Source organism: Mauremys mutica, chromosome 2, assembly GCF_020497125.1.
Source record: "Mauremys mutica isolate MM-2020 ecotype Southern chromosome 2, ASM2049712v1, whole genome shotgun sequence".
NCBI classification, from domain to species: Eukaryota; Metazoa; Chordata; order Testudines; family Geoemydidae; genus Mauremys; species Mauremys mutica.
Window position 1 is genome coordinate 71,192,457 of NC_059073.1, and position 24,230 is coordinate 71,216,686.

The 24,230-nt window shown below is 42.9% G+C and overlaps 1 protein-coding gene across 1 annotated transcript in view; it reads right to left on the reverse strand.

The window, feature by feature from the left end:
* Positions 1–24,230, reverse strand: part of RP1 (RP1 axonemal microtubule associated) — a 200,837-nt gene that overhangs the window by 90,156 nt on the left and 86,451 nt on the right. The window contains exons 7-17 of the mRNA XM_045004065.1: positions 23,912–24,044; positions 20,605–20,756; positions 19,865–19,943; positions 16,466–16,541; positions 14,823–14,899; positions 14,688–14,719; positions 14,406–14,535; positions 10,830–10,930; positions 7,614–7,787; positions 6,890–7,102; positions 6,274–6,451 (exon numbers count right to left, since the gene is read on the reverse strand). Of these exons, the coding sequence (XP_044860000.1) occupies positions 6,274–6,451; positions 6,890–7,102; positions 7,614–7,787; positions 10,830–10,930; positions 14,406–14,535; positions 14,688–14,719; positions 14,823–14,899; positions 16,466–16,541; positions 19,865–19,943; positions 20,605–20,756; positions 23,912–24,044 (1,345 nt within the window). The remainder of the gene's footprint in view (positions 1–6,273; positions 6,452–6,889; positions 7,103–7,613; positions 7,788–10,829; positions 10,931–14,405; positions 14,536–14,687; positions 14,720–14,822; positions 14,900–16,465; positions 16,542–19,864; positions 19,944–20,604; positions 20,757–23,911; positions 24,045–24,230) is intronic.

Here is a 24,230-nt window from a genome sequence, read left to right on the forward strand (position 1 = left end):
TGGGAGCACTAGAGGGGGAGAAATTACAGGGAGCTATTTACCCTCTAGTACAGGGGTCCCCAACCCCCGGGCCGCGGACCGGTACTGGTCCGCGGCCTGTTAGGAACCGGACCGCGAACCAACCCCTAGCACATCAAGCGCCGTCTCTCCGGCGGGGCCCCTGAGCCCCGCCCCCTCAGAGCCGCGTGGTGAGGGGGCAGGGCTGCGAGCTCCGGGCTGAGCTCAGCTGCCTCCGCTCGGCGTGGAGCTCCCAGCCCCGCCCCCTCACCACGCGGCTCTGAGCAGGGCGGAGCTCAGGCCCCGCCGGGGACACGCTGCAGCTGTCGGGCGAGGTGCTGAGGCTCCGGGTGAGGAGGGAGCTGGGGGTAAGAGGCTGGGGCCAGCAGGGTTGGCTAAGGGGCAGGGAGTCCTGGGGACAGTCAGGGCACAGAGAGGGGGCGGAGGTTGGGGGGGCGGTCAGGGGACAGGGAATGGGGGGGTTGGATTGTGGGTGTTCTGGGGGGTCTGTCAGGACTCAGCGAGGGGGTGATAGGGGTTGGGGCAGTCAGGGGACAGGGAGTAGGGGTGGGGTCCCAGGGTGGTGGGGGTCTCTGGGGGATGGTGAGGGGACAAGGAGCAGGATGGTGAGGGGATTCTGAGGGGGGCGGGCAGTCGGGGGGGCAGGAAGTGGGTGGGGGTCAGATAGGGGGCAGGGCTCCCACTAATTCTGCATTATGGTCAGTTGTATAATTATTGCATTATATATTACAATAATAATAGAAATAAAAGTACAAAAATAAATGTAATGCGCTTGAATCGTCCCAAAACCATCCCACAGGTCCGCGGAAATTTTTTTTCTACGAAACCGGTCCCTGGTGCCAAAAAGGTTGGGGACGGCTGCTCTAGTACACCTGCTCAGGAGACTTCAGAAAGCTAATTTATGGCTCTCTGCTGCCAAGGTGGTTAGAACAGATTGGCCCAGTGAGGGAATGTTTAGATGGGTGTGGCTTTATCATCTGGCCATGGGACAGTAATAGGTACAGGGCTGCCCAGAGGATTCAGGGGGCCTGGGGCAAAGCAATTTTGGGGGCCCTGTCCATAAAAAAATTGCAATACTATATTCTCATGGGGGCCCCTGCGGGGCCTGGCGCAAATTGCCCCACTTGCTCCGCACCCACGGGCGGCCCTGGGAAAAATAAACCTTCTGCATCTCGGCACAAACCCAGTTTTGAGAAAACTTCTTTACAAGGTATCACTGGTTCTCAGCATCAGCTAGTGCTAAAAGGCACTAAAGCTCATTAAAGGGTTTGACAAATATTTTCGGTCAAAACTTTTTCTGGATCGAAAACTAGGGGTTTTAAAAAAGCAGAAAAAAATCACGGACAATGTCTGCTTTCCTTCAAAATTTGTTGTGGTTTTTTTAATTGAAAAGCTGAAATTAGTCTGCCAAAACCTGAATATGGTTTGGGGTTTCAGAAGTGTGTGGCCAAATATTTGCTGCTTGCTGTGTTTGATTGTTTAAAGAAACAATAAAAAAATTCTGCTTAAAAAAAATCCAAAACTTTTGAACCACCTCAGCTTGTGACCCAACGCCTGAGCCCATCCAGGCAGAGATTTTTCCAGGTTTCTGATACTCTGCTGGCTTCCTTGACTCATATCTGTCTCCATAACTTTGGGTTCATTTAGGTTAGAACATAAGAATGGCCATACTGGGTCAAACCAAAGGTCCATCCAGCCCAGTATCCTGTCTACCGACAATGGCCAATGCCAAGTGCCCCAGAGGGAGTGAACCTAACAGATAATGATCAAATGATCTCCCTCCTGCCATCCATCTCCACCCTCTGACAAACAGAGGCTAGGGACACCATTCCTTACCCATCCTGGCTAATAGCCATTAATGGACTTAACCTCCATGCATGTATCTGTTTCCTAGAGACTGGCTCCATGGGGTCCCTCACAAACTGGAGACGGTTACTGTGGGTTTGTCTTTAGTATAGCTTATGTACATACTCCACGAACTGAGCATTTGAGATTGTTCCAGAATCTGGGATAAGCCTATGGGGGGGGGGCTCTCCCTTGGTAGGGTTGGGAAGGATATTGCTCTTCTCATGTGATCCCTCCCCCAGTGGCTAATTTTAAATGAAGCTACCCTCCCCTGACATGAATCTCCCTATGGCACTGAAATTAAATATAGACTATAATTTGGCATTTGAGATGTGAAAGGGATGGTAGCCCTAATGGAAAAGCTAACAGCCTGGCTCTTCTGCAAGCCTCAAACTGCTGAATGAGCTTTAGGGTAGGGAAGACTGTGCCTCCCCAAACAGCCTGGCCCTGCCCCCTATCCGACCCCCACTCACTTCCTGCCCCGACTGCCCCCCTCAGAATCCTCGACCCATCCTGCTCCTTGTCCCCTCACCGTCCCCCAGAGACCCCACCCCCAACCCTACCAAGGAAGACCCCCCCTCCCCTGCATTCCCTGAGGCTTCTAAGGGGCTAATTCAGTGGTTCTCAAACTTTTATACTGGTGACCCCTTTCACATAGCAAACCTCTGAGTGTGAGCCCCCCCCCCTTATAAATTAAAAACACTTTTTTATATATTTAACACCATTATAAATGCTGGAGGCAAAGAGGGGTTTGAGGTGGAGGCTGACAGCTCGCGACCCCCAGTAATAACCTCATGACCCCCTGAGGGGTCCTGACCCCCAGTTTGAGAACCCCTGGTTAATTTAATTTTAGCACCCTGTGTCCATTCACATGCATGTGCTATTTTGAGCATTTCAGTTTTCACAACATAGGCTCATCCCAGATTCTGGAACAATCTCAAATGCTCAGTTCGTGGAGTATGTACATAAGCTATACTAAAGACAAACCCACAGTAACCGTCTCCAGTTTGTGAGGGACCCCATGGAGCCAGTCTCTAGGAAACAGATACATGCATGGAGGTTAAGTCCATTAATGGCTATTAGCCAGGATGGGTAAGGAATGGTGTCCCTAGCCTCTGTTTGTCAGAGGGTGGAGATGGATGGCAGGAGGGAGATCATTTGATCATTATCTGTTAGGTTCACTCCCTCTGGGGCACTTGGCATTGGCCATTGTCGGTAGACAGGATACTGGGTTGGATGGACCTTTGGTTTGACCCAGTATGGCCATTCTTATGTTCTAACCTAAATGAACCCAAAGTTATGGAGACAGATATGAGTCAAGGAAGCCAGCAGAGTATCAGAAACCTGGAAAAATCTCTGCCTGGATGGGCTCAGGCGTTGGGTCACAAGCTGAGGTGGTTCAAAAGTTTTGGATTTTTTTTAAGCAGAATTTTTTTATTGTTTCTTTAAACAATCAAACACAGCAAGCAGCAAATATTTGGCCACACACTTCTGAAACCCCAAACCATATTCAGGTTTTGGCAGACTAATTTCAGCTTTTCAATTAAAAAAACCACAACAAATTTTGAAGGAAAGCAGACATTGTCCGTGATTTTTTTCTGCTTTTTTAAAACCCCTAGTTTTCGATCCAGAAAAAGTTTTGATCGAAAATATTTGTCAAACCCTTTAATGAGCTTTAGTGCCTTTTAGCACTAGCTGATGCTGAGAACCAGTGATACCTTGTAAAGAAGTTTTCTCAAAACTGGGTTTGTGCCGAGATGCAGAAGGTTTATTTTTCCCAGGGCCGCCCGTGGATGCGGAGCAAGTGGGGCAATTTGCGCCGGGCCCCGCAGGGGCCCCCACGAGAATATAGTTTTCTATCGTATTGCAATTTTTTTATGGAAGGGGCCCCCGAAATTGCTTTGCCCCAGGCCCCCTGAATCCTCTGGGCAGCCGTGCGTGGGGGCCCCTGCGGAGCCTGGGGCAAATTGCCTTACTTGTCCCCCCCTCTGGGTGGCCCTGACTAGGTAGGCTGCTCTGGGGGAGTACAGCCTAGCTCTTTTTATACCAGTCTTAAAGAGATAGGAAGGACTCTCTCTTACCCATAACACTCTTCCCTCATAATAATAACAATGACTCTGGTGGCACTGGGACCTAGACAAGCATGACTTCAAGCACTGCCACTTAGACAGTCCAGCACCCTCCCCCATCACCCTCAGTGTGTCTGTGCCTAATGCAGCCCATAAGGTACAGCAGTTGTATATTAATTTTAAAAGGTAATCCCACATTAATGTCTTTTAGTTCCTGAAGACTGGTTTCATGTTCCCATTTATCCTAATGTCCACGTAAAAAGCGTATCTATTTTAAACTTCTCCCTCTTTGCCTCATAAAAAAGAGAACATTAGTTAAGTGAAAAAAAGATTTAAACTTATCAACTATTTGTGGTCATTTACTCCAGATTGTCAGCCTCACAGAAATGTTATCAATGTTTAGCAAGACCGCCACTACCAGGAGACATTCCAACTGAAACTCAGAGATGTACGTCTTCAAATCTATTCCATAGTTTACTCATGATGAGACGTGCTTTGTACTGTTCACACTTTGACTGTTGAGCAGAAGTGCTTATTTTCTTTTGAACTGGCCTGCAGACAACTATGGTGTGTGTTAAAGCTACAGTTCAATGAAGGGGGCAGATATTTGTGAGGAAGTACATCTTTGTGGTTAGGGCAGAGTACTCAGAGATCTGGGTTCTAACTCCTGACAGACTTTCTGTGTGGAAGTTCCCCTTCTGTAGAAACAGGGATAAGAATATTTCCCCTACCTCACAAGGATTTTGTGATACTTAATTCATTAGTCTTTATGGAGGTGCTTTGATGCCATGGTTAAAGCAACATAGAAATGTATAAAAACAAAGCTCTCAGGTTTGCATAGTTAGCAACCACTGACAGTGGAGCAGATTCTCCATTCCACTCCACTCACACTTTGGGGGTTTCCAGAGTGAGAGAGTCCACTCCAGGTATACAACCAGCCTACCTGGCTCCTATGCCATATTTCTTGCAGTCTCCAGCAGTGAGGGGTATATTGAAGTTAGAGAGGGGGTATGGCCGGAGCACACTCAAGTTATATTCAGCTAGAGAGTAGTTTCTTGGGAACTGGTGCCAGCTGACACATGGTAGAGCTGCCCCCAGGCTGCTCTAACCAGTGACTAGAGTTGGGCAGAGAATCAGGGAGCTGTAATAACCAGATATTATGACCATTGTTTTTATCCACATACTCAAAGTTTCATTTATTCAGCAAAAAAACAAGATTTTTCCTTTTAACTCCTGAGTTGGTAAAATGAGGTATGAAAATTACCAATGTATATGGGAGGAATTAGTTGCAAGTAGGATATTGTAGCAGGCCGGTGTGGCTCCCCGCATCCCCGGGGAGGGTTGAGCCCCGGACACCGGAAGGGGCGGGGCTACAGAGCGGTGAGCCCGCCCCTCAGAGGGTCAGGTGACGACCCGGAAGTATAAAAGCCGGCCCTTCCAGCTCAGTCGGCGCCCAGCCACCGCGGGGAGCAGACCTGCCTGAGGGAGCTCCTGACAGGGGATCCGTTGGAGTCCAGGGCAGTTGCCCGGACTGGCCGGAGATACCCCTCGCTCGCTACTAGGAAGACCTGCCGGAGCTTCCCCGCGCCACATACGAAGAGGAGCCACCAGGAACTTCTCCCCTTCCTTGCTGTTACCCCAAGGAACCTCCAAAGCAGAATTGGCCGGACTTCCCCAAGGAACTACCGGACCTACCCCCCAGCCCAGGCTGTGAGGAACCCATGCAGTGGGACTTCCCGGGACCGGACGCCGTGGAACAGGTAGGCCCCGAGGGGGATATTGGAAGTGGCCCGGGGGCAGCCGACCTCAGTCAGGGTGCTGACCAGACAATACCCATGTCAGTGTGTTGCGGTCAGGATCCCCACTGACCGTCAGCGGTAACGACCGCTGCCTAGGGCCCCGGGCTGGGACACAGTGGAGCGGGTGGGCCTGTGTCCCCCCTGCCACCCCACTTACGGGTGGCAGTTATCCCCCTCACCTTACTGCTCAGCCCTGCTGCAAGAGGCCTGAGCTCCCCTGTACTGTTTCCTGCTTCGCCTTGCAGCCAAAGGCCGGAGCCCCAGTAGACTCTAACCCTGTTGTCTAGCCTTAAAGGGACAGGGCAGAGCCTACGTGAGACCAGCGGGCCGGTGTGGCTCCCCTCCTCCCCTCAGAGGGTTGAGCCCCGGACGCACCCCGTTACAGATATGTTTCTCATTTAAAGTCCTAAAACATTCAAGAGAAAATTTTCAAGTCTGGTCTCTATATTTTTACCTTAAACTTTGTGGTCATGAATATTTACATGTATAACTATAAATATGTGAAATACTCAGTGGCTTGTTTAGTATTCAAAGTTGCATACATTTGATGACTCGTGGGTAGAACAAAATGTTTCTCTCTCCAGTGTGAACAACTGGCTTGGTCTGGCCATCTGGTTGGAGACCAACATACATCCCTCTGTTTTGCACAGATTCTAGACTCACAGATCCACTGTCTAAGTTCTTCTCAATTTTAAAGTGACAGTATACATCACCCGTCCCCTAAAAAAGATGAAATATAGAAATATGAGTTCAACGATTGAATGTGATATGCAGTTGGAGAACTTTAAAATAAAAACTTGAATATTTGTGTCAATTCATTTTGTTTTTAAGTTTTTAGCATATTGCTAAGTTGTCTAACTGTTCCATCCTATAAAGACAGCCTTATGTTTGGACCTATTTATTCCTTTGTGATCAGAAATAGAGATATAACGATCCGAATAAGGGAAATATCATGCATAAGACAGAGAGTTCTGATTCATGTAAAGGTTTAGGCAAAGGCTAAACTGTCTTCAAATCAGAGTTTCCCAGTTCTGCAAGTTTTATGGCTGATGGGAAATATAAAAAGTCTCTATTTTAGACAAGATTTTATTCCTTCCCTCTGGCATTGGCAAGTTACTTAAACATTTTAAAAGGCAAATATGAACAAGAACTGCTAACTTTTCCATTACACTCGCCATCCTTGATCCACAGATACATTCTCTGGTGTTTCAGACTCTCAATCATGCAAACTCCAGAGCTGATTTTATGCACTTTCCAATAGGATTCTTCAGACTGCTTTCCTGCTCCACTGCAGCTCCCATCAGGCCTGAGGCAGAGAGCCTGGTAGAGACTTGTAGTGAGCAGAATTATGGCACCATTGTGGAACACACCCTACAAATCGATAGATAAAAATATCCATTTGTAAATGACATGGCTTCCCTCACCCCCTTTGATTTTTCACCTTGATACACTCCATCATCTAGCAGTAGCTGTACCTTTACACTAGCAATTAAGCAGAAGATGTGAACTGTGTTTTTTAAACCACTACAGGCGCATTTCTATGTATAAGGTGGTAAGTGACTCAAGTACATTTTTGTCACAGTCACATAAGCGTTCCTTCGACTAGCAAACTGTTCTCTCCTTCTATGCAAACAGTTTCCCATCCAGCTCTGTTGTGTGTACAACCCTGGTTTTGGAAGGTTTTTTGACTATCTGTGACTTCCCCAGGGTTTACATCATGATGTTGCCCTGTTAAGCTGTAGTCGCAGTCTTTAGCTCCACCTAGTGGGAGGAGATCACTCTTTCAACTTTCAGTTTACCGGGATGTGTTTGGGTACAGTGGGCTTTACAAGAATAAACTATTTGCAGTTTAGTTTCCTTCATCTCTCTCCCGCAACCTTACCTTCACATGCACAACAAATTCTTTTGAGAGTCCTGCGTAGCCTACTGTATCATCAGCTACTTTGCCTTGAAGACTGAATGTAATCATGTGCCCTGGACTTCGGGCTGATTCCAGAATTGCACAGCGATTTGGCTGAACATGAACTTGTAGCTCACAGAGAGTATCTTCATTGTCCTAACACAAGAAAAGCAGGAATAATCAATTATATGAACGACTAGATATAAGTAATATGAAAGCGAAGTCACGCCATGGGGTCTCTATTTCTGCACCTCTATTAATTCCTCATGGTGCCAGAAACATATTGCTATTAGCCATGAAGATCAACCTAATACGGAAATTCTCAAATTTGTTTTTGAGCTTGAAATTCTAAAATTAAGAGGCCTGAAACTGGGCACAGAATCTTGAAATAAGACAAGCCTGTTATCTATTCATAATTATATTCATTGGGTACAATTTGTTTCCTGGGTTCTGCTAGAGAAAGTCAAGCTAGGAACCGCCAAAGGCAGAACTTCTGCATTGAGTGCAGGTATAACAACTAACATACCCGGACTCCTTACTGCAGGGGTCTGGGGTCACCTGGCACAGCCCACAAACTGGACTGAGTCAGAAGAGAGGGTGCAAGGTCAGGGCTCTCAGGAAATGTACTCTCTCAGGTACCTTTCACCAGCAGCAGCACTGTGGCCCCCCACATCAGGGTTTATATTGCTCTCCCTGGATAAATATCTAGGGAAGGCAGCAACCCACAGGGATCCAACCAGATGGCTGAATCAGGCTCATTATTTGTATTTGTCTGGTCAGAGTGTAAAGGGCTGTGGATTCTTTCCTGGTGCTTTTGCATGAAAGACACTATACACAAAAATACACATTGTATTGGATTTATAAAAGAGCTGGGCAAAAATGGAAAGTTGCAAGATTTCAAAGCTGTTTTCATTTCACATGGTTCAAAGTGGACTGTTGCTTTTTCAAAAAATTCATTAAGTTTTTTAATCTAACACGGGTAGGCAACCTATGGCACACATGTTGAACACAGCCCATGAGCTGATTTTCAGTGGCACTCACACTGCCGAGGTCCTGGCCACCGGTCCGGAGGGCTCTGCATTTAATTTAATTTTAAATAAAGCTTCTTAAACATTTTAAAAACCTTATTTATTTTATATACAACAATAGTTTAGTTATATATTATAGACTTATAGAAAGAGACCTTCTAAAAACATTAAAATGTATTACTGGCACGTGAAATCTTAAATCTGAGTGAATAAATGAAGATTCAGCACACCACTTCTGAAAGGTTGCCAACCCCTGATCTAACACATTAAGTTATCTCTCATTTACTGAAAACTCAGGTTTAAGAAAATGAAAAATGTCAATAGCCATTTTAATAACAGCTTTGATAATTCTTAAAATAACAAATTAGATAAAAAGGTAATAACATTTTAAAGAGTAAATGGTTTGTGAAACTTTTTGTTTCCAAGAAAGGCCATTTTTGCATGAAAAAAAAATCCTTTTCATTCAAAACATTTCAACCTGCTCTAACTGAAGCTTTTGAGAATAAAAGAAATCATCAGGTGGACTTTAGATGAGACTGTGAAACAAGAGAGCAGTGGGACCTTTGATTAAATCTGAAACCTATACAAATGTTTACTGTATTACAGTACTGTTTTACAGTTACACAGCACCTTTCTTCCAAGGATCACAAAGTGCTTTAATCATTAATTAATCCTCACAACTTCCTTATGAAGAGATGTTTTATTACTATATGCAATTTAGAATGGGTAAACTTAGGCAGAGACTTTAAGTGGCTTGCCCAAAATTTAAAAAAAAAAAAGGCAGTGATAGAGGTGGAAATAGAAGGAAGGAATCCTTTCACCCAGTCCCCTAGTTGTAATGATGTTGAGAACAAGAGAGAGCTGTTCATGCTGTGTGGAACAGGGACAAGAAGAGTTTGCACCATTTGTTCTGTGGCTTGAAGCCATTCCCAAATAGGTGCCCAATTCTGCAAGATGCTGAGTAAACTCGTCTCCCACTAAAGCCAATGCATATTTATAAAGGAGGCTTGTGGCCTGCTTTGACCACTAGATTACTCGCTCCTCAAATAAGGGAAAGAAAAACACAGTTGGTTCCATCCTCAGTAAAACACAGTTCTATCTAAAGGAACCACCTTCCACAACTCCACTTGCCTAATCACATGTTGAGAGTGCTGTGACAGAGCGATGCTGGGCTTGACTTCCAGGAGGAAGACTCTTTCCTGTTGAGTTCAGTATCTCTACAGGAGGTGGGAGAGGAGAAAAAGAGAGAAAAGGGACAGAGGCCTTCTCTTGTCCAGTGCAGAAAGTCCACTGGTGAAGAAGTTAGATAAAGGAGGGAGCCAAAGAGGAGGATAGGAAGGAGCCTATTCCTTAAAAATCTCTCTTCCTAGAGCTCAAGAGCTTTGCAGATTGACGAGGGAATGGAGCAAGGTCTCACCCTTTCCCACCTCCAAACTGATGTTGCCTAGGCTGTATCTTCTGGCCCTTGATCTGCCGGTTGATTTGGCCAGGGCTGTGGAAGAACCTGCCCCATAAGTTGACTAAATGGGATCCAGCTTCTTTGGTTCCCACCTATAAGGACTTATAAGGTTTCGTGTGCTTGACTTTCCAAGAAGCTTGCGGTCACGAAAATGCAAGTACAACCAGTACTAATCTGTTGCTGTTGACAAAAATCTACCTTTGAGGAGAGGATGAGAGAGCAGGGGATCAAGCTAGGCTTGGAACATTAACTTGCAACAAGCCTTGAAAGGCAGGTTAGTTACAAAAAGTGATAGGGAAATAAATGGATATTTACAATTAGCACTTGGCACTGATAATTATCCAAGGAGAGGAGATGCCAGGGCATGCCAGATATGTTGTCAACATTTGACTAGCTGGTATAAACAATGAAACACAGGTTCCAGGTTGTATAAATCAAATCCTTCGCAATAAGCCATTAAAAATACTAAGTGAGATACAGGAGGAAAGAGTAAAAATAAAAATAGATGGGCACCAAAGCAGAATCCAAACTTTCCTGATCTTTGGCAAGTTCAAACTTCAGATTTTGGTTTTGCAACTTGGCCTCATCTCTGATTGGAAGTAACTGCTACTTATTAGAAAAGAGAACAAAGCTTGCATTTTATTTAATAAATTAATAAATAATAATAATAATAACCATGAAACAATGAAAAGCAATAAGGCAATTTCATACCATTCCAGTGACATAGCCATTGTCAAGAGCAAGGGCAATATGTGGCATCTGATGACTCTTAAACACATGTGCATTTCTTTTGACAGTCACATCAAAAAGACCTAAAGAGTTTGGGGGAGAAAAAAGGTAAAGCCATAGATGTATTCAAACTCATTTTTACATATAATACCAACAAGTGACACATGATTTTGCAAAGACATCTGTCAGGGAAGAGCCTGAATTAAAAAAATTAGTAATTAGAACTGGAAAATTTGGACTCTGATCAACAGATCACCTCCCAGTTCATTTGGGGAAGCTCATAAAGTCACTGCCTGAGAGCTATCAGCGAAGAGCAAAAATCTCTTGGTAAGAGTAGATTTATTGTTTGTAAAATATCAAAACAAAATAATACCCCATCCCAATACCCCCAAAAGGGAGCCAGGGACTCCATGAAGTGTACTAGAGGCCTCACTATGGCTAATTGATTTTATGTGGAAGACATACCGCTGATACCACAGTGAAGGGCAGCAGTATAATATCCTAAGATAGATAGGGAGATAAAAATCTATTTCTTTCAGGAGAATTCTATTTATTATTTGTAAAAACAAATTTTGCAGCATGGCTCTGAATTTCCATATTCTTAAGATTTACCTCTTCCATGATGTCTCCAAAACCCTTGACAATGATGAAGCTGTGAAGTGCTTACTGCATTAGCAGTGACAGTTGTTTGTTTATTATAATAATAGCCTTGCCAACAGGGGAACACAAGGGAGCCCCCTGTTGTCTCTCATCATATACTTAGGGAGAGATTCTCACCTGTGCACCTGCTAAAAGGGCTGGAGTAGCATAGCCCCGTATATGTAAGGGGAGGATTCCCCCAGCACAGGCAATATGGAAGACAATTCCCATCATAGAGACGTGCCAGACTGGGCCTGGGGGCAAGAGGTGCGGGTTTGGGGCAGGGGACAGCACACAGCAGTACAGAGATTCTAGGCATCACTGTGGCTCATAGGGCACCCCAGAGAGGCTGCCAAAACTCAGACAGGCTCTAGGGCCATGTTATTCCTGGGGCCTCTCCAGTCCCTGGAGCAGCCCTGGATCAGGAGGGTGCTAGGGTGACCTTATCCCCTCCTTCCTGGGCTGAGAGTTCTGGGCTGTGCTTCTTAGAGTACAGTGTTCAGTGCTTTCCATAATGGAGCCTTGATCCCTAACTGGGGCCTCCAGGCACTACCACATTATAAATATATACATAAATAACATTGTACTTTCCCTAAATGCCTGTAGCTCCCACTGATAGCAATAAATACAGTGAGTCAAACTCATCCCCAGTGTAATAACACTGTGAGCTATTTCTCTCCCATAGGCCTTTTCTGTCACTCTGACGGGCCCACTTGCAGTGCAAGGTACTAGTAAGAATGGCAGCATCTGGCCCAGAGATTTTATCTATTCACTAATTTTATTCCATTCATAATAAAATAGAGCTGTTGCAACCTGCTGTTTAGTAGTTAAAAAATTAAGTATATTCATTCAATGAAGCAAGGCTGCATGCACTGTATGCCTGTTTAAACTATTGTTCTAACTAGATCAACTAAATTCAAGGTAATTATCTCATACATGGGGGCATCTTGCATGTTGGTAGTGTTCCTACATGCCAGAATCAAACCATAGCTCAAAAAATAATAATCACAATGGCACTTCTCTTAGTGCTTCCAGTCAGGGATAAAAAATCCTGGAAAATTAATAATCCCTGAGCCAAATCCTCAACTGATGTAAATTGCCATTGCTTCATCAAAAGCACTGGAGCTAACCTGATTTACACCAGCTGAGGATCTGGTCCAAAGTTATTAATAAATTGTTCCTTGTAGTCCCACCAACATTTGAAAGGCAGGAAAGTTTCAGCCCAAGTAGCTTCCACTAAAGTTGCTTACTATGAAAGATAAGTAGATGGTGTTTCCTTCTGGAAACTTCATTCCTAACTGTGAGCACAAGGAACAGTGCCCCAAGATGAAAAATTAAGCTACAAGTCTCACATCAGCTGCTGTTGTACAGAGCTAGTCTCAGTGCCCTGGTAAAGTAATGTGCATGCGTTTAACCCAAACAAACGTTCAAGGGAAATGTTGAGGGGTAGAGACGTGTTCTTCATGCCAAGAAGTGTAAGTAGATGTGTGCCTACATTTGACATCACAGTTGTGCTAGTGGCGTGCTCTATTTACATGGCCACTTGCAGTAACTGTGTGTGCAGTTGTGGTACCTGCACAATTACACGGAGACTGAAAATACTACTCACTGAAAATGACATACATGATGATTTTACTTCTAATATGTAAAATTAAATGTACAGAAAGTGCTATAAATTTAATGTGCTTATATGTTTAAAAACTTCCATACAGAAGTCCACGTATACACATGAAGGAAAGTGCAGCAGTCCGCAGTGAAGCAGACAGCAGTGTAAATTTGGATTCTGCATGCAAAATGATTATGAGCTCTGTGGTGCCATGTGGAATTGAATCAAACACAATCCATCAATCAAAGTCATAGTGTTAAAAATTGAACAGATTTCCTTATTGCCTCAGTGCAGACTAGGAGTCCTGATTCATATAAGGAGGTTGGTTTGGAGGTTTACCCAGTAGTTCACAGTTTATAATCATAAAATGAAACTCCCTGTAGGATTTCCAGGACATTCTCATGCTGGGTAACTGCATTTAGGGATTTGGAATGCCCTGAAATTTAAGGCAATACTTAATGATTTGATTAATTCAACATTCTGAGTCACTGAATAATTGCACTCCAAGAGCAACCATGACAACTAAAAAGGGATCTTTACAAAAATAAAGTGAAACCTGTATTCCATGCCTATCAGATTTTATTGATCTACCTGTGGACTGTCCTGCATGGAGAAGATTACTTGAGGAGTTATTCATATGGGGGTTTTCTGCCCCGATTTCTCAGAGACATCCCACGGGTAATTGCTGGGAATTTGCTCATTGCCTTGAAGGCTCTCTCAAGTATGTCCTTCAATGTTCTGTTCTGTCATCCCTTCTATTCAGAGCATAGGTGAGGCCACTCAGGAAAGACCTGAGACACTTTGGGTTGCACCGCCATAATGTAGATGACAACAAGCTTTTAACCTCATTTTCTCAAACCCTTGTAACACAGTACTTTCTCCTTGTCAGAGAGAGCTGAGGCTTGAATGGGAGTGAGTTGGTTGAAGCTCACCCAGATAAGATGGAAGTGATGCTGGTAGAGAGGAGGAAGCATTTGGAGCTGGTGGCTGGGACAGTATCTGCCCCAGTTGTTGAGAGGGTTTTACCACACTCACCATGGAGGTTTGCATTCTGGATCACTAAACCAGCACGTGAGAACTAGATTCTATTTAATAATGGGACGCCATTGTGAGATGTTCTTTTACAACAAAACCAAGTGGCTTTTACCATTAATCGTTGTAAATGCGTTCAAGAGTAAGAACATTCATAGTTGCCATCCTCTGCTCCTGTTAGAATTAATTTTGAATCTTATACACGACACCCTCAATGATCTGATGATGCCCTCCTTCCTCATGCTGTTCACCCACACATCCCCATCTGGCAAATATTTTACCATATTTGTCCTTCTTGTCACCAAGTGCATCAACTGTGCCATCTGGACTGAGGCGTATGAAACCACGGGTGAGCCTGTTGTAGAACTGAAGAGTGTTGCCTTTCTGAAACTTCCATCTTTCAGCAGCCCACTAGTTATATTTTTAAAAGAAGGAAGAAAAGAGCCCTTATGAGAAGATACGGGAAGAAAATGTCACATACAGAAAAACTATTGACCTGATTTTCCCCAGAACAGACTTTGTATACTGTCAAATCAATTTTTGAAAAGAGAAAAAGTCTTTACGTTTTCCGCTCTCTTGAGTTCCAGCTCTTGCCCTGCAGAGATAGGGAGAATGTGATCAGTTTACACAGTATCCTGGCCATTCTTTGACACAGTCACAGTGACAAGGGACTCTCTTTTGCATTGTTTTATGCTTACTTGCGGAGAAGGTGGTAGTGTCAGTGACATTTAGTTCTCTTACAATTTTACCATCCTCTTCCCCTTGATCTAGCCACCTTTGGAGAAAAACAGAACCCATTCTGATGATATTGTTTTGATCTCAAACCCAGCAATATTTTTGTCACAATATTTACACATTACATTATAATATTTTGTGCACTGAGGCCCTGAACCAGCAAAGCAGTTAAGCATGTGCTTAACTTTAAGCAGGTGAAAGTTTCCATTGACTTCAGTGGGACTGCTCACTTTTTTAAAGCTATATGTGTGCTTAAGTGCTTTTTCTTGATCAGAGCCTAAAGGCTCAAGCCAGCCTGACTACCTGGGGATCTCAACTAGTGATCCAATGTTAGGGATCAGTAATAGCAGATCCACTGACCACACTGTCTGCCCCCAAAAGGCTACTTCAGGGAGCCTAGCTTTAACAGACTCCTAAAATCATCTCTCATGAAGCAAATTTCTTGCAGGCAACACGATCCTACCCACCCCCAACCCGTACAGGTGTAAACTGTGCCATTAAAAGTAAAAAAGGCTTTATTTTCTTCTCACTTACACTGCATAAATTAGAGCTAACTCAGTTAAAATCAAAGGAGTTGAACCATTGTAAAAGTGATGTCAGTGAGAGGTGTATCAAGCCCTTCAAACACACACAGGATTTTTCTGTCCCTGAATTATTTATGAAGCTAGCATTATATTTCAAGCTCTCTCTGTAGCAGTTCATCTCACCTACAATACTGAATCAAAATTAGGTCACGCTAAGAGGAGGTGCTGTATCAGATGGGCAGAAAGCCCACACGCGCACACAAATCAATTTCAGGGTGCACATCAATCACTCAGAGCTGTCTTCCGCACTTATTTATTCACTTGTAGAAGTGAAAGAAGGACACAGAATTGAGCTGCCATTGGCAAGTTGTAGCTCGATTCATACGTGACTGGACTTTACTAATTCCTAATATTTCTACTGATTTTTATTAATATCACTTTCCATAAGCTATTTGTGAATTAATTGATAGTAGATAAAATTAGAAACAAGCATGGGAGTAGCAGATTCAGAACAGAAGAGACCACAGGGGAAGCAGCAGGGAAATTGGGATTGCTTCAAGTTCTGCTGCTGCTCAGTGACAGGTTTGGGGTGGACTGGGGAAGGACCATTCGCTCAGATACACCTCAGTGATAGCCATATCATGAGAACCTAAAGCCTGATGCTAAGTCCACTGAAGTAAATGCCTGTGATATTGTCAATGGTGCAGAATTACCCTTAGAGAGAGAGCAACCCACTCAACTGGAAAGTGTTGCCTTGGATATAGGGAGAGGTGGATCAGCTGATGTCAGATCCAAAATGTCAGATGAGGGGGATGTGCCAGCCAGCAGCTGCTGAATGTTGTAGCAGGTGTGGGGTGGAGACGCCTTATATAGAATGTTTCAATGCTCAGTCAATGGTTAAATGTATCCCGGGTGGGAAGTGACCAGACATTACCATCTTATGACTGTTTGTTAAAGTATGTAAAAGGAGTTGGATCATCAATTTGATTCCCAGGGGACAAGCACTTCACAAATCACCCCTGACTGGAGAAGCCACGAACTAGTTGTTATTACAATATAACCCATTTGAAAACACCACCAACCTGTGACAAGGAAAAGAATAATCCAGGTCTGTGACAGGATCCTTGACTACAATCTTCTCCAGAAACCATCCATTTCCTATGAACAAAATAAAAACAAAGTACATCCTAAAATGAAAATTTACTCTGTGTGTGTATGTGTGCGTGCACACACGCACACACACACTCATATATTTGGCCAGATTCTGATTTAAGTTACACCAGCTTAAATCAAGGCAAACTCCACTGAATTCACAGAGCTATATCAATGTCAAACCAGTTTAAGTCAGATCAGAATCAGACCCAGTAACTTTTAAACACAAATGAATATAACATTAGCACTGTGCAAGGAGTCACTCCCTGATATATAGTAGTGCTCATCATTTTCCTGTAATTACGTTAGGGTCCTTGTCAGGGTTGAATGCTTTCAGAGCAACCCCTCATGAGCCTGCACGTGTACTGCTCATAGCTCCCACTCAGACTCTTGCAGGCAATTACCAGACCAGATTAGGTCAAAGCACATAATCTCTTCCTGAGGGGTCTGGTTTATTAATTATTTCCACAAAGTGTAACTCACCATTTTAGTCACTCACGTTCATGTGCTCTCTGGATCCATATAACCGTCCTGGCAGGTTTTTCTTGCCCCTGTTCAGGAGCTCCCCCCTCCATCACCCTAAGTCCCATTCTTGGAGCTGGGTTGTAATTCAAAGAGTCACTCCCTCAAGAGAGGAGTCCCCCAGCCAGCTCTCCTTCTTGGAGCTGGGATTGTAACTTAGGACCTGTAGGTCCTTAGCCAGCTTCTCCTTCAGCTGGCCCCTCTTCCCCAATTAGTCCTTGGGTTCAGCAGGCAGGCCTTCTTGCTATTAAGGAGGAGCTGCTCCCCTTTCTAAAGCTCATCCCAGTGGGCTGGGAGAAAGTGAACCTTTGCCACACCTGCTCTACTAGACTCCTGGTCCTGGGCCCTTAAAGAAACAGTAACAGGATTTCCTCTCAAACACTACTTATACCCAAGACCACTTCCTCTTGACCAATATCAACTAGGTCCTTGCATACCAGACCTCCCAAAATCTTAAAGGGCCCTTCCACATGGTGGAGGTAGGCTGAGCCCAGGCACCACTACCCTTAGGGGGACAGACCTCCTCATCACAGTACTAGCTATTGTAAGGAAAGAAAGATTCACTTCAAAAACTCTTCATTTATAGTCACATGTGCTAGAAGTACCAGAGGCATTAAAAGTGGATTGTTGCAGGCTAGCACGGCCCCTTATCCCTCTCATTTAAAGCATTTAATTTATGTATTTGAGAAGATATTTTCTGTCTTTTTAAGTCTTTAATATTTTGGTCAAATTATCAATAAAGCTGAACATATCCATATTTTGGATACAATTTAGCAATAACACTGCCTCCAATTTTTTAAAACATTAATTATCATTGCCAACAGAGGTACTATCCATTTCTGGGAAGTCCATGGCAATATTCCCTTGATGAGTACGCATTGTGAGAGACAGTGTAACTCCATGGAATATTTCAGAAATCCAGGAAGCTGACAGTTTAATCATTAACCAATCTGAGAGGCCCATACTGCCAGCAAGGGATTGACTGGCTCAAAGCAGAATGAAGAAAATTGATTGTTTGACACTACTGATCTTGGCACATGGCTGTTTCATCATTGCCAAACTCCACAACAGAGACCCATGTTATAATGTGCAGAAACGTCAGAGGATAGCAGGCATCTGCCTGAGAGACGCTACTGCAGAGGAAGAGTTGATGAGAATGGAGTTCATGCAAAAATGGAGATTTTTTTAAGATACAGTCAAACCTACCATGAGCAACCATCCAAATGATTAATTAAAAAAATCAATTGCTTAGAGGAAGTGGGTCTTCCAATAAAAGTGGATTAAGACTGCAAGACTGCATTCAATAGATCTGGAGACACTTCCTTTGTCTTCCACTCGTTTGTCCAACTTGTCTACTTAGATTGCAAGGGAATGTCTACAGCAGGGAATGTCTCACGATGTTTCTGTACAGGGCTTAACACAATGGGGCCCTGATTTAGTCTGGGGTTTCTAGGCATTAGTGTAATACAAAAAGATAAAACAAATAATAAGAATAATAATTAATAATAAATAATTAATCATAATGGTGTGGTCTCTTATTATAGGAGGTTGCATAATAAAGACTGCCACTGAAAAACCTATAGCAGGTTGTCTGGAGGAGTGGAAAACTCAAGGATTTTCCCAACATAGGGTTTTTCTTGAGCCATTTTCCCTTCTAACCCTGTGGTTCTTAGGGATTTATCCTTAGGAAAAGGAATTGCTGGGAGGCTACTTTCTTGTGGTCTCCCTTCCATTTAACAGCCTGGTTCAATAACAACTATGTAATCATTAAGTGGGTCCTTTCTCAGCAGCTTAGAAGAAGCCACAGAAGGGATCCCGAGCAAAATATCACAGCTCCCAGTCATGATTTTCCTGGATTTCCATGTGAAAATCTGGGAACAAAGAGGGAATAGTACTGTGGAAAGAGACATCTCATCTAACCTGCTCCACCTCTTCCTCCCCCAGGAGGTCACCGCACTCTTCACTTGCTAAGTTCCAATCCAGGGGCATCCGTGCAAGGCTAATGAACAAGAGAAACTGACAGAAGTGCCACTTCTCCCCTTCCATATGGAGAGGGGTTGGGATATCCTCCACAAGTGGATTAATGTGGGATGATCTAGCAATGAGTGACACCTTGTACACATTGGAGGGCTGAGTAGAGGGATGGGTAATGGGGAGGGTAACTGTATTACTGCCTGTATCTAAAATATCAAGACAGAATAAATTGATACCTCTACTAGACTCCGTGGCCCAGACTGTCTAGCATTGATCTGCTACAGTGTTTGGTATTCAGGGTCAAATAAATCCAAGTCTTGGGATCATAGGCAATTTGGTTCATAGCCCATATTTCCATTAACTGTGTGTGTACACTACCTAGCACAATGGCCCTCAAATCCCTGGTTGGGACTGTCAGGCACTACTGCAATTTAAATAATAATGATGCTAATACATTTCATTTACAGCGATAGTCCATCTCCAGAAGACATACAGAATATAGACTGTACAATGAAATATTCAAAGTGCAGAAAAGACAAACAAATTCAATTTTTCAAATGACAGAACTATAATGTTCAGTACTCTTTATTTAAAAGTAACTTTTTAATACAATTATTTGGACTATAATAGAGGTTAAGGATGATTATTTGGAATTTGTGATGGTACCAAAATGTAACCTTTTCATTTTAATGACTGGTATTCTTGGAACCCTTTGCCTTCCCCTATAAAATACCTTGGTCACATTATTTCATATGAATATTTTACAAATACCTACTGTAATTTCACAGAAAGCTGCGGTCAGTATTCAGGTACTATATGTAGCGATTTCTCACCTGATCCAAGTCCATTGTGTCCTACAACAGTCTTGTACAAATTTCCAAGATGCACAGCTTCAAGTAGGAAGAGGTCAGTCTGCAAACCAGCCAAGAAAAGTGCAATTAAATCTCTAAAAGAACTCCCCATCCGATAGGACCCATAAAACCCACGGTATAAAACCTGTGAAACTCTTCTATGAAGTATGAGCATCCCGATATGATCTATGAAAAAATGTATGATAATATCAAAGCAGACAAGCAAAGCTGGTTTCCAGGACCAACAATTATGACTAAAGAGCTAATCCTGATCACTTTGCTTATGTGTGTTAGTCCTATTCAAATCAATGCAACTACTAGAGTGAGGATAGCAGAAACTAGCCCAAAGTTTAGTTAACAAAACAATCACAAATTGTAACATAACTTAATATCAGAATATAGTAAAATATGTATTTTACTGAAGTTATTTCTTCTCTCCAAATATATTATTTAAATAATTAAGACATTTTAAAAAACAGTATGCACTTTACCTACACAATAATTATTATGGATTATAATTTTCCCCCACATATCAATGCAAATGTTTAAAAAATAATTTTGGCTTAATTGTGCAGGTTTTCTATTAACTTTGCAGTCTAGCAGTGATCTTTGCTAGTGTAAGTCCCACTCCCACCTTGGCCTGTAACAGCCTCAGATCTTACAAGGTAGAGATCTAGAAAGGACAGACAAATGGATCGGGAAGTATGCTTCTTGTCACTCACTTGTCCTTTTAGAAATTTCCTAGGATTCTTCGACCTAAGTAGCTGTCTGGAGCCTGTGTCGCCTTCTTCACCATGAATGGAAATATAGGCATCAGCTTCTGTTCCGGCATTCCACAGCTCTCCTGTTGTGACGTGCACCTCATATACAGTCACTGACAGTAAAAGAAGACGGGTTTTTTACATTACAAACACTACTATAGTTATAGCAATATCCAGTTGTAAAGCAGAGTGACTATACATGCAAATACATCTGTATCAAGGATCAGCTATCATGTACTTTTCATTTCATAAAAAATTCCATTTAATATTAAGTAAAATGACACACAAACTTGTTTTGATTTTGTGTGCATGCTGTTTACTGCAGGTTGGTATTCCCAGAGGCGAATGCAAATTGAAAATCAGCTCTAAATGCACAACAGTATATTTTTGTCCTACAGCACCACTTACAGTCATTATAAAGCAGAAAAGTAAACAAAGTAAATCCAAGATTAGCATCAAGATAAGCAGTCAGATCACAAATATTCCAGACAGCAGGCATCAACAGGATGAAGTTTAACAAAGACAAATGCAAAGTGCTCCACTTAGGAAGAAAAAATCAGTTTCACACATACAAAATGGGAAGAGACTGTCTAGGAAGGAGTATGGCTGTCATAAACAGATAGTTAAGGGTTAATGCCTCTTTTGCCTGTAAAGGGTTAAGAAGTTCACCTAGCCTAGCTGACACCTGACCAGAGGAACCAATGGGGGAACAAGATGTTTCAAAAGGAAGGAGGGAAGTTTCCTTTGTTTAGTCAGTTTCAGTTTCAGCCAGAGAAATAAAGATCAAGGAACCAGCCTCTTATCAGAGTAGTAAGCTTTAGAAAGGAATAAATAGGTTTATGTTTATTTCTTTGTAACCTGTCTTGTGCAATTAGAGGAAGAATCAAATTGGGCATTTGGGTAATTTTTTTGGTGTAACTAAGGTTTTGCCCAGGAGAACATCCTCTGTGTTTGGAATCTGTTGTCTGTGGGAGTAGCTGGTATGCTTATCTCTCCCAGAGGGTTTTCTTTACCTTTCTTTTCTTTAATTAAAAGCCTTTTTTAAATAACCGGATTGATTTTTCCTTGTTTTTAGATCCAAGGGGGTTGGATCTGGATCCACCAGGAGTTGGTGGGAGAAAGGAGGGGGGATGGTTAATTTCTCCTTGTTTTAAGATCCAAGGGGTTTGGATCTGTGTTCACCAGGAAATTGGTGAAGTCTCTCAAGGCTACCCAGGGAAGAGAAGTAGTGCTTGTGAGTGATGGCAGCCAGACCAGATCTAAGCGGTTAATTGAGCTTAGAGCTTCTCATGCAGGTCCCTCACATCTGTACCCTAAAGTTCAGAGTGGGGAAGGAACCTTGACAATGGCAGAAAGGGATCTAGGGGTTATAGTGGATCACAAGCTAAATATGAGTCAACAGTGTGATGCTGTTGCAAAAAAAGCAAATGTGATTCTGGGATGCATTAACAGGTGTGTTGTGAGCAAGACACAAGAAGTCATTCTTCCGCTCTACTCTGCACTGGTTAGGCCTCAATTGGAGTATTGTGTCCAGTTCTGCATTTCAGGAAAGATGTGGAGAAATTGGAGAGGGTCCAGAGAAGAGCAACAAGAATGATTAAAGGTCTAGAGAACATGACCTATGAAGGAAGGCTGAAAGAATTGGGTTTGTTTAGTTTGGAAAAGAGAAGACAGAGGGGACATGATAGCAGTTTTCAGGTATCTAAAAGGGTGTCATCAGGAGGAGGGAGAAAACTTGTTCACCTTAGCCTCTAAGGACAGAACAAGAAGCAATGGGCAACTGCAGCAAGGGAGGTTTAGATTGAACATTAGGAAAAAGTTCCTAACTGTCAGGGTGGTTAAACACTGGAATAAATTGCCTAGGGAGGTTGTAGAATCTCCATCTCTGGAGATATTTAAGAGTAGGTTAGATAAATGTCTATCAGGGATGGTCTAGACAGTATTTGGTCCTGCCATGAGGGCAGGGGACTGGACTCAATGACCTCTCGAGGTCCCTTCCAGTCCTAGAATCTATGAACCCTTTAAAAGCACTGGTTAAAAAATAAATTCTAGCACCATTGTCTCCACTTTATGGCATCAAAGAATACTTCACTGCTTTAATATTTCAGTGCTTCAGGCAATAATAATAGTAGATTATTCCTTTCTTGCATTTGATGGGGAATCTTCTTTAATCACTTTGTAAATTTGGGAGAGAAGGGAAGGGCTATCAATGAAAACTGTAACATCTTTGAGTGTTTAACACAAAATATGTAATATGACATAAAATAAAACTCCCAGGCAAAATACTGTTAAACTGTAGTTAAGAATGGGAATAGTAACTTATGGGTTATATTTATGCAGCTGTAAATCTGAAGAAAAAAGGCAGACACATTAAAAAAACAGATAACTCAAAATTAAGATTAAATATAAAAGAAAAGAAAACAGCTGAAAGTATAGAATTACATTGTTCAGACATCCAAAACAACCTTAACTCTGTCCTCTAGGTACTGCCATCTTCCCTTCTTTGTTTTATTTTTAGATCAAGAACATTATCTATGGACTTTGGGCAGTCGACAGCCTATGGTTGAGAGCATTTTAAATTAGGACAATAATTGCCCTTCAACATGCCACCTTCGGAACTCCTGGTCCTCCATGTCACCCATTTCCCACTTCCCCAGTCTACATCTGGAGTCAGCAGCAGGTCCACTTAAATTTATGAACATTTTAACGTATTGTTTAGCTTTGCTCCAAACACCCATGAAAACAGCTCTGTACGAGTGTGGTCTATGCAGCATCCACAGGTAACAGAAAAGGAAAGAAAATAGCAATTATATTAGTCAAATACATGACACATTTACAAAAATGCAATTCCCATGATATTCCTAGTAGTGTTTGCGGTTTGTACGTGATGGTTACATATGTTTTTTGTTTCCTGATCTTTTTTATAAGTAAAAAAACAAACAAAAAAACCTTGTGAGGTTTATTCACCATTTTTCGAGTTTCCAGCTGGAAATTAAACAGGGCTTCCCTTATCTGTAAAACCTCAATGAGATGACCCTAAGTCTAAAGGATTTTTGAAATTCAAGACATTTGATCAAAGACATTGCAGGTCACCTCCCTGTTACATCTCCAGCTTAGGAGCTGTGCATGCCCAGCCTTCACAAGGAAAAAGACCAGAGAAAAGCATTGCAGCTGTCAAACAGTAATAGGTAATGGATAAAAAACAATCCATTGAATTCTACAGGTGTGTGTCTGTGACTTGAATTGCCTGATGCATTATTTCGCCTACCTGGAAGAACAGGCTGGCCCCGTCGCAAAACAGGAAGCTCCCGACAGATTTCACCATCATCCTGGTCCTGAGCCAGCCATCGGTGGGCAGGGAGAGAAAACTGTTCTCCTGTGTAAAGGTTCTGCAATTGCACCTATAATACCAATGACAATTATCATTTGTTTAAGCCACTTAGACTCCAATCCTGAAGTTGGTTCTGCTGGGGCAGATCTCTCAGCCTCTCCCAAGTCCTACTAGCATCAGTGGGGCTCCACATAGATGCAGCGTTCTGTGCTAGCAGATGTTATTTCAACATCTGGAATTAAGATGAAGGGCCAGA